The following is an 18,768-nucleotide window of genomic DNA, read 5'->3' on the forward strand; positions in this document are numbered from 1 at the left end:
AACTGGGGCACAGAGAATTTAAGTTGCCCACAGACAGACAGTATATGGCAGAGCTGGGATTCTGACCCAGACAGGTGACTCCAGTGGTCATTTACATTCATGAACAAGATACAATGCTGCCTCTCTAGAAAAACTAGTAAGAATTGAAATGGAAGTGGCAGAGATAAAACTGATGAGCTGAGGTAGGGTAAAAGCTATTTTGAAAACAAAGGTTGTAAACCAGATCCACCCTTAATGTGTGACCTACCCTACATTTTGATGGGTTCTAGGTCTGTCCATGAAAGACAGAATCCTGTCGGGCAATCAGAATTCCAAACAATTCAATCCAGTATTCCAGGATTAGGAACATTTGTTATATGTGAAGTACAGTAACACCCTTCTCACCCACCAAAAAAAGTGTAATGCGTGATGTAGTTTATACAAAATGACAGGCAAAATAGCAAACAGGTTAAAAATAAAAATATACTATATCCAAAAAAGATATTCTAAAGTATAAGGTCCCAATTTTTTCTAGTGAAAGACAAAGAACAGAACCATGGGTAGTAGTGCTAACCTCATATAAAAAGAGTAAGAGTGGTTAGCAATACAATGAAAATGTCAAGCAAAGGCAAGCATCTGTTCATAAACCTTACAGACATACACACCTGCCTCATTTAGTGCTAACCATATACTAAAGGTTCATTTCAGCAGGACAGCCAGCATGGTAGAGTGAGTGCCATTAAAAGTGCTTCAACAGCCATATTGTGCTTTCTTCAGTTTGAGTGGTCCTCAACAATCTCTTCCTAGTAGACTCTCTTTTCTTTCTGATTTTTTTAATTTATTTTTTCAATTTACATCCCAGTTAGTTAGCATATAGCACAACAATGATTTCAGGAGTAGATTTCTTAATGCCCCTTATCCATTTAGCCCTTCCCCCCTCCCACAACCCCTTCAGTAACCCTCTGTTTGTTCTCTATATTTAAGAAGGACTCTCTCTTTTCAATGACTGTCTTTTGATTCATAGCAAGATTTTTTCTTCTTTTTTTTTTTTTGAGAGGGAGAGAGAGAGTGCACACATGAGGGTGCATGCGGGGGAGGGGCAGAAAGACTCTTAAGCAGTCTCCATGTGTGGAGATCTTGCCACTGTGAGATCATGACCAGAACTGAAATCAAGAGTAGGGGCTGTTTAGATGACTGAGCCACCCAGGAGCCCCAAGACTTTGTTCTCTAAAGCATAAACAAACTTGGGGGTACTTAATGTTAAAACATACCAGAGCCTTAGAGACGGTCTAGATGGATGAAATAGGAGGACAGGAGATACCCTATCTAGAAGCCTATCTAGAAGCAATTCTATAGAATGAGAAGAAAATAATGGATGCAGTCAATAAAATACTAACTGAAAGTTGATCATTTGCAATAAAGAGTAATATGAAGGCTTAGAAGTAATTCCAATTCTGCTCCCTGTGCATCACCTAAAGTTACTGAACAGCACCTTCCATAGCATATGATATAGAAGATGTATGTTTGGCACAGTTAATCTAGTTCTTTGTCCCATATCATGTGTCTCAAGTGCTATCCTACATCAGTTTTCAAAATGATGGTTCACTGAGAAGTGGCCAAAAAGTGAATTAGTAATATTAGAGAGAGATTCCCATTCATATAGTTAAAATTATACTTTAGCAAATAAACTCTTAACTCTCAACTATTTGGAAAAGATCTCCATTCAGATGGAATTTATATTTGTCTAAGATTTCCAGATACCTGAAGTCCTGGGGTACAGAAGTACCAATAACAATGTAATTTCCAAAGGCTGGCCTGGCCTCAAAAGTCATTTGACAGATTTAAACATACAATGATTATAAAGATTATCTAGATATAGCTTAATGTAATAAGACATTAGAATAAATATTAATGAGTATATAGTTTATTCTTGTATGGCAACTGATAAAATTAGAAAGCAGTACATAAAATAGAATTATTTTTATATGATCATATCAAGATTTCCACCATTTTTCTTTAGTTCTCTGGCATAGGCAATCTTGATAGTAAACCGTGGGTAGTGGTTTTCACAATCTTGAATTTCACTTGTCCCCTAAAGTTTTCACCATCTTGGGGACTCCTGTCCCCTAATCTGGGAGTACCAAAAAGTATCTACATTTTGCCTTCATTCCATTAATCCACTCATTTGTCAGTGATTCAACATCTTTTGTGAGTATAATTTCCCTTTACCAAAGTGGACACAAAAGAGTAGAATTGTAAGTTATATAAACTGGCTCTACAAAATGAAGTTTTTTCTTGTTCCACTTTTAACTTAGCTTTTAGAGATGTGCCCTGGCAAAAAAAAAAAAAAAAAAAAAAAAAAAAAAGAAGAAGAGAGAGAGAGGGGGAGAGAGAGAGAGACTAGTATTTATACCCTTTATCAGTGATGAAGTTTCTCTTGATAACACGTACAGGTTAAATGTTATTACACTCATAAAAGATAAAGGACGTAGATTAGATTCCCCAACAATCAGGGATTCTAGAACTGTCTACCTCACCACCTCTTTTGCCCCAATAATCATCTTAGGCTTCCTGTGAGTGCATTTCCCATTTCCCTCTCCCTTCTATCTCCCTACTCTCTTCACCCAGTGTCCCTAATTTTATGAGGATTCTATGACTAGCACATCCAGCTCCCCCACCCCCGATCAGAAAAGGATCACCCCTAAAGTTCCAGACATCAAAGCATCAAAGATCTTAGCAAAGCAGAAACTATAGGGTGTGATGTGGAGATAAAAGACCCAGGATATAAGATTTGGAAGAAGGAGCAGTACAAAAGTTCTTTTATGAAAAACTTGTAAAGGAGGGAAAAAAAGGGGGGGGAGTGACATATGGAGTAAAGAAAGACATACCAATGACTCTGAACATTTATATAAAGCATGTGTACAACATGCATTATTACATTTGTGCCATATACAAATAAGGTGGATCAATAACTGATACTAGATCAGTTTTAAAGTAATGGTACCATGTAAAGGAAAACAAAGGTCCTGAATACCTTGGCCAGGTTGTACTAAGTCTTGCCCTCCATACAGATGTCTCAGTGTCATTCTTATCTTTGTACTCTTTCAGGAGGTCACTGAAAAATGCAGTCTAAAGCAGGCTTGATCTAAAACAGGGTTCTCAGAAAACTTCTGCCAGGATTCTCCAAACCTGAGCAGCCAGGGTTCCAATACAGCCCAAGGCTGCTTTCCAGTCTGGGCTACTGGGAGACAATGCAGTTAAAAAGAAAAGACTCAACACTTTTTCAGAATCAGGCATGACAATATCTGGTCTCTACTCCCTATAGTTTGCTTTACTGGAGGCAGAAACTGATCAAGAAAGAGTGCCTTCTACCAGGTTGGACTCCATTACTTTCCCATGATGCCCTGTGAGACGGTTACAGTCATGCCGAATTAATAAACACCATTTAATTTGGGTACTTTCAGAAAGAGCCCTTATTTTTCTATCTCATTTTGGTGGGAGTATTATTTTTTCCTCAATATATCATGAAGACTGGTTAATTTCTAAAATGTTTGAAAGTGGTTTAGAGGGGCGCCTGGGTGGCGCAGTCGGTTAAGCGTCCGACTTCAGCCAGGTCACGATCTCGCGGTCCGTGAGTTCAAGCCCCGCGTCGGGCTCTGGGCTGATGGCTCAGAGCCTGGAGCCTGTTTCCGATTCTGTGTCTCCCTCTCTCTCTGCCCCTCCCCCGTTCATGCTCTGTCTCTCTCTGTCCCAAAAATAAATAAAAACGTTGAAAAAAAAAAAAATTAAAAAAAAAAAAAAAAAGAAAGTGGTTTAGAATTATAATAATGCAAGTAGACCTCAAGTATACCAGAAAGTGGGGGAGGGGGAAGAAACTACACATTCATATAAATATTTGGTCAAATAAATAACTTTAGTCAATAAATGGAAATTACATACTCCCTTGTGCATAATGCACACATCACTGCCATAAGAATTGCTTTGAAACTATTCTAAACTCATTAAGTATCTCCATAATGTTCCATATGCCTTTCCACCACTATTACTAAATGCTTGGGCCACTTTCTTGCTAATTCTTTACAAACACTCTTTCACCTGTGATGACATAAAGGCCAATAACAACAAACCTTGGGTACTTGACAATTTGGCACTGGTCAACCTTATTAACTTTCATGTGAGTTTCTACAAATAAGGATTATTGTTTTCTGAGATCCACATAGTTAGGGTTAAACTTAGTACTTTGTGCCAACCATTGTTCCAGGCATGTTATATACAATAATTCTCAAAACAAGCCTATGAAATAGCTACAAGTAGTTTAGGAAGAAGAAGGGGAACAAGGGAGTTCACTTAGCCATTACTCAGCAATAATCAATTTTTTATCTAAAATGTCTACAGGCAGTAAGAAAAATATCTAAACAGACAATAAAATGAAAACAAACTTCCTACAACACTTTTTTCATATATAATAAGATTGGCTTCCTGTCTACAGAAGACAAATTCTATTTCCCTTCTGATTCATGTACCCAAAATTGGTTCAAATTTTATCTGCTAGTAAGAGTTCAAAAGGAAGAACAAATATAAATGACACATTTCTTTTAGACTGAGCATAACTAACTTACTGGCCTTGACACCCAGGTGTAGTGGGCTCAATTAGGTCACAAAAAGCCTAAATCAGCACTGGAATCCTACTACCACTTTGTAGGAATTTTTGGAAGTTTTTTTAAATTTCAATTTTTTTAATGTTTATTTAATTTTGAGGGAGAGAAAGAGAGAGTGTTAGAGGGAAGGGGGAGAGGATCTGAAGCAGGCTCTGCACTGACAGCAGAGAACCTGAAGTACAGCCTGAACTCAGGAACTGTGAGACCATGACCTGAGTCGAAGTCGGACGCTTAACCAACTGAGCCACACAAGTGCCCCAGGAGTTGTTTTTGTTTTTTTTTTTTTAAACTTTCATTGCCACCATTCAGAAAGTTTCCAGAAAGGTTAAAAAAGTAAAATGAGAAGAAAGTCAAAAGCTGCAAAAGCTGAAGAGACCATACTGGGACTGACCCCTATCCCCCCACCAAGAGAAACATGAGAATTTACATAATACAGAGACCTGAAGAACCAATTGGAGCAAAGTGACATGGGAGTGGGGATTTTGTGGGGAGTGGTAAAACATGGACAAAAAGCACTACTGTATTTCCATTGTAGCTCATAAGGAAGGCCTGGGACACCCACCGGACTGTATATCACAGAAAAGTATTTAGAAAATGCTAAAATGGAGTCAAAATAGGTGTTGCTGTCACGCTAGCTAACACAAATTAATTTATAACTTATAACTGGCCTGTTGGCTATCTGCTTTTGAAAAGAAAATGTGAGAAGACGAAGTCCACATTTCCTTTCAGATTAACTTCTGTAAGCCCTCACTGATTTTCTCTTGATTTATGACAAGACCATTGTAATGATATTTCCCAACTCTTCAATTTAACCTTTGAATTAATCACCTAAGTAATAGAGAACTTTCAATTGTTTCGTTTCTTAATACTCACAGGATAAAGTTCAAAGTCTTTAGCATTGCATATCTATCTTGTTCCTTTCCTAGTTACTCTCCCAGATATACCATTCAAAGGCAGGTCCTCCCTTCACAATTTCCACCTGCCCTTGACCAAACAACTCTGTCTCTGTTATGGTCAAATCCCAAGCCTACCCTATGTGTCTTGGCTGCTGTAGGTGCAGCCCTAATTTCCTCCAAATGCCATGTAATTTCATGCTTCTCTGTCCCTGCATATGTTACCCCGTCTGGCTGAAAAGCCTTTCCTTGCATCTCCCCAATTTTTTTTGCTTCAATTCACCCTTTAGAACTCAGTTTTACATTATCTGGGAAGCTTTCCTGATACTGTTACCCTTGGGTGGTGGGTGGGTCAGATGCTCTTTGGACACCACACTAGACTTTAAAATGCTTCATCACTTCTAGCTGAGTAACCCTGGACAAGTTCATTAATTTCACTGAGGCTGTCTCTTCATAAAGAGAATGATATCACTATGAAAGAATGTGAAAAATCACTTTATAAACAGTAAAGCACTATGCAAACATTAACAATTTTATCATAAACCAAAAGAGTACACAACATTCTAGGTGAACATACTTTAGTCAATTTAAGGGTAGGATTCATTCATTCTTTGGTCTCCAGACTCCTCTCCAAGGATGCCCTGCAAAGTTTTACCCAACTTTTTGGCTCCACTAAGTCCTGTTCTTCTATATTCAAAGGAAAAAAATCTATAGTGATGTCTAGGACATTTGAAAAGACGAAGTGGAAAACTCCTGAAGAGTAAGGACTGTCCTTTCTTCCACCTTTCCCATGCCTTCACAAGACTACTGTATTGTGCACACACAAATACTTGGCAAGAAGTAAAGAGCTGAATGAACGAATAAATGAATGAGTGAACATAAGCATACCCCATCCTTAGTGAGCTTGTAATTAAAGGGAGTGATGTGACAAATCCCATATGAATCTGGCCTTGTGAAAATGTTAACAAATGCCTTCAATGTCAGTGAGAAATTTAATTTTCTGCCATGCTTATTTTATTTGGTGACTTGATACATACTGTAGTTGCTATCTTAGCTTAACATATGAATGTTAAGTTGCTATCTTAGCTTAACATATGAATGTTTTAACATTATCAGAATCACCCATGCAATTCAATACCTATTTATTAAATATCTACTGCACTAGGCTCAATGAGAGTATGAAGATAAAGGTGAACTCTGCCCATAAATTGCTTAAAATACAGAAAGGAAGCTAAGTCACCAATATATATTAATACAAAATAGAATATTATAAAATACATGGAAGACCTAAGGCTAGTAACAGTCAATGAAGACATCTGAGTTAAGGCACTAGGCCCATAAAACTAAAACCATATATTACAAATTATTGGTGGCCAAAAGTTTCATTAGAGTAGAATATACATATGTTACATATGTAACATTTGCTTTTAATCTAATTTAATTACAAACTTATTTGTGTTGTTATCTAATTGAAGAAGAACCCATTGTTAACATATCACACGTGTGCCAAGCACAGTTTCCGGCCAGTTAGGTACATTATTTCATTTACTCCACGACGTAGATACGAGTATCCCTATTTTATAAATGAGGAAACCAAGGCATAGGCCTTGCCACTTTTCAAGGTTAGGAGGCAAATTGAGAATACGTAAACAAGAACCTAAGAGACAAAAACGAGTATTCCACAGAGAGTGAGCGGACCCATTTGCCAGCACTGCTTTTCATTTCTCCCGAACGCACCCGGTGGAAACCACCTATCTCCTTTCCTTTCCCGCTGTACTGTTGTTTTTTTTTTTTTTTTTTTTCCCCGAGCCCATAACTTAACTGTTGATTCTCGTGCAGATCACCTCAAGCATTCCCACTTCAGAGGACAGGCTGCTCTTTAAATCATAGGCAGTTCAGAGTAAATAAGACTGAATCAGATCCCCAGGTGGACAAAGCTCAGGTAGGATCACGAAATTAAACCTTCGGGCTGGGCATCCGTTCCTGGATCACCTCCAAGGGATGGCAGCAGCACCCAGCTCACCCAGGAGGCGCTACCCTGGCGGTATCTTCTCCTACTGACCCCACGCGGCTTGTATTTTGCCATCTGGTCATTCACCCTTCACCTGCCGGCGCTGCGGGTCTAATCTCCATCCTGCTCCTACCAAACGCCAGGCCTCAAACGCCTCCCTCTCCGCGGCGGTCAATCCCGAACCCACCCGGGTGCTCCTCGGCCCCCGCAGCAGCAGCCCGTCCCGCTCCCTCCCCCGGCCGGCTACTCACGGTTCCAGTACACCGGGTAGCACTCTCCTTGGGTCACATCCACCTCGTACAGGCCGCCCCGCACACACACCCGCTCGATGTTCACCAGCTCCTCCATCTCGGGCTCGTGCCCCGCGCCGCGCGGGCAGAAGCCGCAGACGCGGTCCTCATCGTCGTCCTCCCCCGAGCTGGAGGCTGGGCCGCACACAGGGTCGCCGTCCGGGTCCCCGGCCCGGGGCAGGCCACCCGTGGCCTGCAGCAGCGTTCGGAAAGCGAGCTCGATGCGGAGCGAGTCATAGCCGATGAAGGGCTTCCAGGTCTTCTTGTCCTCCTTGTAGAACCAGCGAACCTCCTCCGGGCCAAGCTCGGTCACTACCTCGTAGCGATGCCGGGCGGCCGCGCCGCCAGGCCGGGTGCGCTTCCTCTCCCCGAGCCCTCCTCCCGCCGCCCCGCTGCCCCCAGCGCTCGACGGGACCAGCGGCGGCTGGGGCGGCGGGTGCAGCGACGAGGAACTGCCGCCGCCGCCACTCTCGCCTTCGCTGTAGTAGCGTAGCGAAGAACCGGACTCCGCGGAGCTGAAGTCGTAGGTCTCATCACTGAGACAGGAGTCGAGCGTCAGGTGGTGGTTGTGGTCCTCCGCGCCCGGCGCCAAGTGCAGCCCGGGCTCTCCGCGCAGCAGGGCCAGGGGCACCTCGCCGTCGCCCGGGTCCCCACCGGGCAGGTGGTCGAAGCAGCACACGCCGCCGCCGAACGCCGGCTCCGCATCTGAGCCCAGCTCCCAGGCAGCGTTGCCGCCGCCCCGGCCGTTATGCTCAGGGCTCCGCGGAGACCCGCGGCCCGGGTAATTCATGGTGTGGAGACGCCGCCGGCTGCCCGGCCCCGCGCCGAGCCGCGGCCCCCAGCGCTTCCGCCACACATTCAACACCGTCGCCCTCTCCACCGGTAGTTTTTAATCTTTCAAATCCCAACCGGGGCTGCGGCGGGAGCGGCAGCAGCAGCAGCGGTGGCTCCACCCCTCCGAGGCCAGCGGCAGCCGCAGGCACGTTCCAAGGCCCGCCCCATTGTCGCGCAGCCCGACGTGGGCGGTGCTTAGCGCCGGCCCCGCCCCTAGGGCCGCGCGCGCCGCACCGGAAGCATCTCGTCTGCCCGCGCCTGGCGTTAGCCTCGTGGCTTTCCCCTCTGGCCTGCGTTAGTGGGTCAGCCCAGGGCACCTGCAACTCTTAGGGTTTCTCAATTCTCTTACGCCTCCCCTTTCTTCTCCCTGCACACCTGCCTCGGCCCCCGCCTTTCTGAGGTTCAGAGCCCAGATGAGGAGAAGCTTTATCCCACTCATCCTGGCAATCTGGGTCATGAGCCCAAGGGCTTAAGGTACACGTGAGGGCCCCTGGAAGTTGGGTTCTCCTGACACTGCTTTTGTGATCTTAGGTCCTCATTTGGACTTTCTCAGTCACCTAGCTCTGGTTCCTCCAGAGCTGTAGGCCCACACGAAGGCACCCCACCGCATACGTGAGATCTCTAATGTTGACGTCACCAATGGCACTCCGAAACCAGAGTCTAAACCTCTCTTCAGAAGCCACCTCATATTATTGTTTATTTTTCGATACTTGTTTCCTGTTTTCTCAACCTCACTGTTAGGCCATCGGTGGAGACCAAGTCCATATGTCTCAACCTCTCCCACACAGTGGGTGCATAATCAACGTTCATTATAATGATGGCAAGTGCAACCGATTGTGATAGATTATTATTTTGAAAGCCAGAAAACATTAGGTTCTAGACTTAGTTTTACTAACTAACCACAGGCAAGTCACTTCATCTCCTTGATCTTTTTGGTTTCCTCATCTGTAAAATGAAGTGATTATTGAACCAGATGATCTCTAAAATGTCTTCCAGCAATGGAATTCTATGATCCAACAGTTTCTTCATGTTCTTTACGCATCTCTGATTCTGCAGCTTACTTTCTGGGATCAGATCGAATGCTGAAGCTCCCCTATGTAGTTATTTTATACTACAAAAAAGTAATTTTATGAGCACATCACCCTATGTTGAGAATCCAGAGAAAAACAATCTCCAACCTCAGTGTTCTCAATTCATGACCAGACAATCTTCACTGTTTCTTTTACTCCTTTGGTGGAGGAATCAGATTCCTGGGGCAGTTTTTCTTGCCTTGTGATCTAACCTGTTAGATTAAGTCATAATTTAAAGCAGGATGGTCTCTAGCTTGTACGGTGTTAGATGAATTTGAAAGGACATTGCTTCCTGTGTGCAATGTAAAATACAAAACAGTGTTGCAATTCATATCTTGGAAAGCAGAGTATGGTTTGTTTTGCTCCAATTTGTGCCCTTGCCCAAATGATAATTTTATGTAGTGAACAACCTGTCCGACTGAACACTGCAGCCCTGACTCAAACATCTAAGATCAGAACCCTCATCTCCATTTATACTGCTTTCTGAATGCTTGCTTTTCAGTTTCTTCTCCAGTCTTTCTATGACAACATGCAGAATATGAAGTTTAGTTATGAGCTTTGCTCTGCTTACTTCCCATGAAAGTATTTATTCTACAGTGCTTTGATAGTCACTTTTGTTCTGGGTGTCAATAAAAAAGAGAATGGGAGACACTCAGTTCCTTCTTTAAGGACCTTATAGTCTAGTGGGGGATATAGGCAAATAAACAGATACATTAGCGTAGGGTGTGATAAGTACCATGAAGTGGATTCAAAATAAGAGATATAACGTTTAAAATATGTCTATTTCTTTAGGTTTCTTGATGGAGCATAGCCTACCCGTATGACTTCTGATTATTTTAGCCAAATGTTAACTCATTAGGACCATACAATTCCTATTAATGAATATCATCCTTTATAAAAAAAAGATTACTCCCTACCTCGTATTAAATGCATATTTCTAGGGGCGCCTGGGTGGCGCAGTCAGTTAAGCGTCCGACTTCAGCCAGGTCACGATCTCGCGGTCCGTGAGTTCGAGCCCCGCGTCAGGCTCTGGGCTGATGGCTCAGAGCCTGGAGCCTGTTTCCGATGCTGTGTCTCCCTCTCTCTCTGCCCCTCCCCCGTTCATGCTCTGTCTCTCTCTGTCCCAAAAATAAATAAACGTTGAAAAAAAATTAAAAATAAATGCATATTTCTGTTGTTTAAATGTTGCGATCATATCAAGATTTCCACCATTTCTCTTTAGTTCTCTGGCATAGGCAATCTTGATAGTAAACCGTGGGTAGTGGTTTTCACAATCTTGAATTTCACTTGTCCCCCTAATGTTTTCACCATCTTGGGGACTCCTGTCCGCTAATCTGGGAGTTATCCTCTTCTGGTCCACTGTGTAAGGCCATACTCTTTTAGGTAGCCTTAAGAGGCTCTTGATCCTCAAAGATGATGAAAAAAAAAAAAAAAAAACCAAACAAACCCCACAATCCAGTTGACAGGAGAAGGGAATCCCACATTGTTTTCTGATTTCACTATTTTGGTTTAGACTTTGGTGAAGGGAGATGTCACTCAGTATTTTGGGGAGTTGAGATTGCTTCTGCCTCTTGGAAGTGAGCCGAACTAGAAGGACAGACCCGTGTGGCTGGCCCCAGGCTGACAGTGAGTAAAAGATACGTGAAAATATAATTTCTAATTTCGTGCAACTGTATGTGCTTATTTGCTTGTTATTCCTTAGCCATGTCAAGGCAAAGGCCATGAAGTTGCTCTTCTCAGCTTCCTTTTCTGCTTAAAAAAAATCATCCTTCCTGCTACTACTCTCCTACTTTTGCTCTTTTGAGTATCTTTTTAGATCATAATATCCTGATAAGGGGGGGAAGGTTTCCTCTGTGCAGTCCGAACTTGTTGGCATAGGTGTCAGGTGGCTCCTTATCACTACTCTACATTATAATTGTATGCAGTTGACACAGCAGTATCTGAACATTCATGGTATGTGTGTAAAGCATTATATTATATTTTAGTCATTACCCAAGATCAAGCCTCCTACGGGTAAGCCAAATAAGTTTGATTGATTCAGACTTCTGGTATTTGTGTATCTAGGCTGCTGCAATAACCAGGTGGAGGTGGAACCAAGCCTGGGGGAGTTCCTGTGGGCGTGGGAGAGAAAAAAGAGGCAAAGGCAGGTGGTTTGTACTATTAAAGACTGAAGTAATTCATCTGCATATCTCTCTTCCCCATTAGATATATATGACTGGGGCTATCTAGCAACAACAACCATCTTCCCCTCCTTATCTCTCGAAAGTTACATGGTGCAATTTTATACCCCCTTTCCCTTTTCTTCTCTAAGGTTTCCCTGTTGCTCATTTTAATCCATTTTCACCTGTATAAAAATATCAGGAGTAGCCTTATGCCATGCGGTTTATACTGAGCCAATAACCCACACCCATATTTGAAATGACTTTGTCCAAAGTATGTGATGGAAAATTTTGAATGAAGAAAGAGGGTGGCTATATAGCCATACCCCTATTTGCTCTATCTCCGCTTTGATAAGCCATCCACTACATTACAATTTTTATTGTACTTTTTATTTTTGTAGGATTACTATTTATCCAGTTTGAATGTCCTAGTGTTTTCATGCTACTTTAACAAAATACCATAAACTGCATAGCTTATCAACAATAAACATTTATTTCTCACAGTTCTGGAGGCTGGGAAGTTCAAGATCATGGTGCCGGCAGATGTGTGTGGTGAGATCTTCATGGCTCATAGACAGTCATCTTTTCATTGGGTCTCCATGTATCAGAAGGAACGAGGGAGCTCTGCGAGGCTTCTTTTATAAGGGCCCACCTCCTAACCCCATCACCTTGGGGATTAGGATTTCAACATGTGAATTTAGGAGGGTGCACAAACATTCAGACCATGACAGAGGGTGTCTTTTTTGGGTGCACAGGTTAAATGGAATGATAAACTAGACTAAAGCAGGGAACATTCATTGAATATATATTAGTTATTTGCTAAGTTCCAGGTACTAGCTAGGCCCTACAGTGAAGCATTCCCAGTCTAGAGGTATCTTTAAATAAACCCAGAATGCCAACTTTTTAGCTTCTATAAGGAATATAGTTGTAATGCAGAATGACCGCAGGAGTCATTCTTTCCCTAAAGACAGATCAATAGAGGAAGCCAAATTACAATAAAAATGTAGCTATGTGAGCAGAAATAACATACGAAAACATAATGAATAAAGTCATTCATCCTTCTATTTATTCATTCAACAAATATTTATTGTCTACTGCTATTTTGCTGATGGTTTGTTTTGTGTTAATTGAAGTCACACTTAAAATGTAGAATTATCAAATGCATTTACTTAAAGATTTGGAAGAGGTCTGACCACAAAATTGTTCCTACCAAAACCCCATAAATTTTTTTTTAATGTTTATTTATTTTTGAGAGAGAGAGAGAGAGAGAGAGAGAGAGAGAGAGTGCAAGTAGGGCAGGGGCAGAGAGAGGGGGAGAGAGGATCCAAAGAGGGCTCTGCACTGACAGCAGCAAGCCCAGTGTGAGGCTTGAACTCAGGAACTGCATGATCATGACCTGAGCTGAAGTGGGGTGCTCAATCAACTGCACCACCTAGGTGCCCCCCAATTTTTTTTATATTCCTTCTGGAAATAAAGGCCAATGGCATTGAAGGTATATATTCAAATGAAACAGATTGCAGATCAATACAATATTGATGCATTCTTAATGGAGGCAACCACAAAATCCTTAGCTTGTTTACATCTGAAAAGAAGATTTGGCTATATCCCTGCCCTTTCATTATAGAAAAGTGAGCTAGACTATGACCATAGGCTATTGTGAGGTCTGCATTATGCATCCACTGTGGATGCATTTGATGACTTTTGTGCTCCAGGAATTTTTCCTATCTTATCCCAGAGGTAAACTGAAAGTAAATATTTATTTATTCACAAAGTATATGGTACATAATTCATACATAGTATGTACATATAGTATATAATTCATATCAATTACCTTTAACAATAAGTAATTGGTAATCATAAGTTTTATTAAGACTTAGATATAGTATCTTGTATATTTGTAGTTTATTCTGATTCTCATATGATAAGTGAGAAAGGAGAGAAAAAAGAAGCTATGTTTCAGTAGGGATTTCCACTAGTGCAACTCTGAGTAATTTGCTGAGTTTTTAAAGGACTGAGTGGCAGAATCAATTCAGTGTTGTAACTGCTGCTTAAGACAATGTCTTTATCCTTACATCATAAGTCAGCATTTCAAGTGTCAATCAATATATGATTGTAGACTTACAAGCCCACAGACCCCTTTCACAGCTTTCCCATTGCTTTTTGAACCATACTTTTAAGACATTAGGGTAATATCATTTACAAATTAAAATAGGATGGTAGGAAAGCAAAGTTCTTCAGAAATTTAATCTTCTTTAAGATTAAGTAACCTGTATTTTAAATATAAGAAATGAGTAACAATGGTCTCACGTTTATAATTCACTTCTTTACTTCTTCAGTTTAGAACTTCAGAGTCAAACTAATTACTAATCATCAATGAGAGCTCACAGTCCTTTATCTGATTATTCATATTATTATACTTCTCAAGTTAGAAATGATAAGCCCTGATCACTCATATTACCTTACTTTCAGGTTAGAAACTATAAACCTCTTGAGATGCTCTTGGTTCTTTGGAGGTAATCTTAATGAAGATATAGAGGGACAGTGTATTGGTGTCCTAGAGCTGCCATAAGTAAATTTCTACAAACCTTGTGGCTTAAAACAACAGAAATTCATCCTTTCACAGTTTTGAATGTTGTCAAAGTTGGTTCCTTCTGGAGGCTGTGAGGGAGGAACTGTCCCATGCTTCTCTCCTAGCTTCTGATGGTTGCTCGCCTTTAGTTGCATTTCTCTAATCTCTGCCTCTGTCATCACATAATCTTCCTTGTGTGTCTGTATGTCAGTCCTTCCTTTTCTTAAAGGACACCGGTCATTGGATTAGGGCCCACTCTAACCCAGTATGACCTCATCTTAACGAATTACATCTGCTAAGACTATTTTTCCAAGAATGGCTACACTCTGAGGTTCTGAGCTACATTCTGAACAAGAATTTTGGGGGGATACTAGTTGATCCACTATAAACAGTAAATGCTTATATGCAAGCACAAGTGCTTAAACAACTTTGTCAAGCATGTGAAAAATGACTAGATTAATTTTTACCAAAGAGCTTTTATATATTTAAGTGAAAATAGTAAATGTAAAGACCATAAATATAGATGCAGGAATTCAACATTCCAAATTCAGAAAAGGATATGGTATAAAGGAGATTCCGTGGTATGTTTACTGTAGTAAAGGCAGTAATTCATTGCAAAAATAAACATTATACAAATAAGGAAAAATAATGTTTGACAGAGGTAGCTCAGGAAAAGTTGCCTTTTGGCTCATTCAACAATTTCTGTCTGTTGATCCATCCAATCATCTGTTCATCCTCTCACCTATTCAAAAAGAATTTGAGTCGATTTCTAGAAATACATTAAAAACAATGAATATAAGTGAGAAAATAGGAGAAGGGAAAAGCGAGGTTAGAAAAATTTAAAAAAATCAGGAAATAAAACATACTGGGTTAAGTCCCTTATATTTGCAAAATAAAGATGGACCACAGTTCAGCTCTACACTTTCCTAGAGATCGTTATGTGATCCATAATCTCAATAAGATGAAATATTTGGATATTAATATTCTTTGTCTGTAAAAAGGAAATAAAGCATTATTCAGCAAAGGGAATTCCTTATTTTCATCTTTAGAATTTTAGGTGTTAATTATTAGGTGATATATTATTGTAAAACTTTACTATGTATACATCTTCCTGAAATTTCACAGGTAAGTCACAGATTTTCTGCAAAACATTTCTGAGGGGCAATGAGAGAGAGAGTATCTTTACTAAATCCTTTCTGACAGAGACATAATACTAGGAAATATAATTCAAAGTGGATCATATCTGTTTTGAAAACAAAACAACAATCAAAACAAAATCCAACCCATAATAGGAAACACCTTGACATTGGGAAGAATGGCAAAATGAACTATTGTATATCTCAGACTATGGGGCACTGTGCAAAAAGCAGTTAAAAAGAATGTACTGGTAGAGAAAGATTGCCAAATCATATTCTTTTTTTTTTTTTTTTCAACGTTTATTTATTTTTGGGACAGAGAGAGACAGAGCATGAACAGAGAGACAGAGGGAGACACAGAATCAGAAACAGGCTCCAGGCTCTGAGCCATCATCCCAGAGCCCGACGCGGGGCTTGAACTGACGGACCGCGAGATCGTGACCTGGCTGAAGTCGGACACTTAACCGACTGCACCACCCAGGCGCCCCGCCAAATCATACTCTTAAGTGAAAACAGCAAGTCACAGAAAAGGGATCTGTGGTTTGATTTTATTTTTACATTAAAAACACAAATCTACACTATACATGTACAATATACATATATGCATATGTATACATATATATTCACCCATATACACATAAATCATCAGTAAAAATCTGAAGGAATAAGCTCCAAATTACCCACATAGCTAGTCCTGGAAGGTGGTGAAGAAATGAAGTTAGATCTTAAGTTCTATATTTTTGAACTTTATATGATGAGTATACATTTGTATGTTACTTGTATAATTAAATAACATTTTTAAAAAGTAAACTAAAGTGGAGAGTAATGTAGGGGCGCCTGGATGGCTGAGTCAGTTGGCATCCGACTCTCAATTTCAGCTCAGGCTATGATCTCACGGTTAGTGGGTTTGAGCCCCATGAGGGGCTCTGCGCTGACAGTGTGCAGCCTGCTCGGGATTCTTGCTCTCTCTCTCTCTCTCTCTCTGTCCTCCCCCCTCCCCCTAAATAAATAAACATTTTTTTAAAAAAATGGAGAGTAATGTAGTGTTGACCTCTCTCACTGCCTTAGAGGTTTCTCTTTTCCAAGTAGCCTTCTCCTCGTATGACCACATCAATCTTATTGACTTGCTGATTTGAGTAAAATCACTATCTACGGGTGTCACTGAAATCACACGGTTGCAGACAGACCTAGATTCAGTTCTCAGTCCTGTCAGATTAGCTTTGTGAACTTTGAGCTCAGATTCATCATCAGTTACACGGAAATAATGGCAATCCTTGCCTCACTTCGTTGTGGCGAGGATTAGTTAAGAAAAAAACAGGCTAATCTATATGAAAGCACTTGCAGAACCTCCATGACTGTCACCTGCTACTACTGGCAGCAAACACATTATGCAACACGATATCTTCCTATATTTCCAAGCCTTCCTTTTTTAATGTTCTTTTTCCCTTTCCCCCTCTGGCTTCCTTTTTGTTTATAAGTTTTGTGAGGTAGAATCAGTGGTATTCATCTAAAATACCTTTTATTTTTTTTAACATTTATTTTTTTTTTTTTCAACGTTTATTTACTTTTGGGACAGAGAGAGACAGAGCATGAATGGGGGAGGGGCAGAGAGAGAGGGAGACACAGAATCGGAAACAGGCTCCAGACTCTGAGCCATCAGCCCAGAGCCTGACGCGGGGCTCGAACTCACGGACCGCGAGATCGTGACCTGGCTGAAGTCGGACGCTTAACCGACTGCGCCACCCAGGCGCCCCTTAACATTTATTTTTGAGAGAGAGCATGAGCGGGGAATGGGCGGAGAGAGAGAGACACACAGAATCTTTTTTTTTTTTTTTTTTTTTTTAATTTTTTTTTTTTCAACGTTTATTTATTTTGGGGACAGAGAGAGACAGAGCATGAACGGGGGAGGGGCAGAGAGAGAGGGAGACACAGAATCAGAAACAGGCTCCAGGCTCTGAGCCATCATGAGCCATCAGCCCAGAGCCTGACGCGGGGCTCGAACTCACGGACCGTGAGATCGTGACCTGGCTGAAGTCGGACGCTTAACCGACTGCGCCACCCAGGCGCCCCGAGACACACAGAATCTGAAGCAGGCACTAGGCTCCAAGCTGTCAGCACAGAGCCTGACGCGGGGCTCAAACCCATGAACTGTGAGATCACGACCTGAGCCAAAGTCGGACGCTTAACCAACTGAGCCATCCAGGCTCCCTGTAAAGTACCTTATTTTTTAAAAAAATTTTTTAAACGTTTCTTTCTTTCTTTTTTTTTTTTTTTTTTTTTTGAAGTAGAGAGAGACAGAGTGTGAGCAGGGGAGGCACAGAGAGAGAGGGGAACACAGAATCCGAAGCAGGCTCCAGATTCTGAGTGCCAGCACAGAGTCCAACACAGGTCTCAAACCGGTGAACCGCGAATTAATGACCGAAGCCAAAGACTGACGCTTAACCAGCTGAGCCACCCAGGCACCCCAATTACCTTATTTATTTACATTTCAACTAGCCCTGTGATTCCTCATTTACTAAACCTGTTCTTCTCAGAACTATTGGCCAATCCACACAGACGTCAACAAAGGTAATTCAACTTCTCAATCCTTAAACGGCTTGTAAAATTACTTGTATCTTTTTCTTCGAAGCTGTTCACAAACTCTTTTTGGCTCCCATACCTTGGTGAAACTCTGAGGAGAGGCCATAGACCTAAATTTTTGGTCACATGGAATCTTTTTTTGCAACTCTGCTCTCTCCCCTACTTAATGCTGCTGGCTTTCTTACTAACAGTGGCACAGCCTGTGGGGCTAAAAACAAAAATTCAACATACTCTTCCATGTATGTTGAAATTGTCTTTTGAGGAGTCCAGGGACCTCTGAGATTCTTTGATATCTGCAAATTTCTGATCTCCTTCAAAGGTCATGAAAATTACAAGAACCCTATTAGTGCTAAATGAATTTTAAGATTAAGTGAAACTTTCTCGGAGCTGTTTGAAGACTTAGTCTGAGTCAGAGGCGAAACATGGAATTCATTATAATTCTTAGAGAGGAAAAGGATGTAAATGGAATTTTAATTTCAGTGGCATCTTTCAGCAAGATGTTTCTACTTGTAAAATCAAGAACAATTGATATGACCTTTCTCTTAAGGGGTATCAGTTATTAGGGGAAACTGACAAAAGATCAGTTGAA

At 41.3% G+C, this 18,768-nt stretch overlaps 1 protein-coding gene across 11 annotated transcripts in view; it reads right to left on the bottom strand.

Annotated features, from left to right (window-relative positions):
• DDHD1 (DDHD domain containing 1) overlaps window positions 1-8,809 on the bottom strand; it is a 108,247-nt gene extending 99,438 nt beyond the window's left edge. For 7 of the 11 annotated variants that reach the window (XM_045451002.1, XM_045450994.1, XM_045451000.1 and 4 more), the window contains exon 1: window positions 7,793-8,748. In XM_045451002.1, the coding sequence (XP_045306958.1) occupies window positions 7,793-8,621 (829 nt within the window). In that variant the 5' untranslated portion in view covers window positions 8,622-8,748. Of the gene's footprint in view, window positions 1-7,792 lie in introns of all 11 variants that reach the window. The other 4 variants (XM_045451001.1, XM_045450996.1, XM_045451003.1 and 1 more) reach the window with 4 other exon arrangements.
• Between the last annotated feature and the right edge of the window lie 9,959 nt (window positions 8,810-18,768).

This window comes from Leopardus geoffroyi, chromosome B3 (assembly GCF_018350155.1).
Source record: "Leopardus geoffroyi isolate Oge1 chromosome B3, O.geoffroyi_Oge1_pat1.0, whole genome shotgun sequence".
Taxonomy (NCBI): domain Eukaryota; kingdom Metazoa; phylum Chordata; class Mammalia; order Carnivora; family Felidae; genus Leopardus; species Leopardus geoffroyi.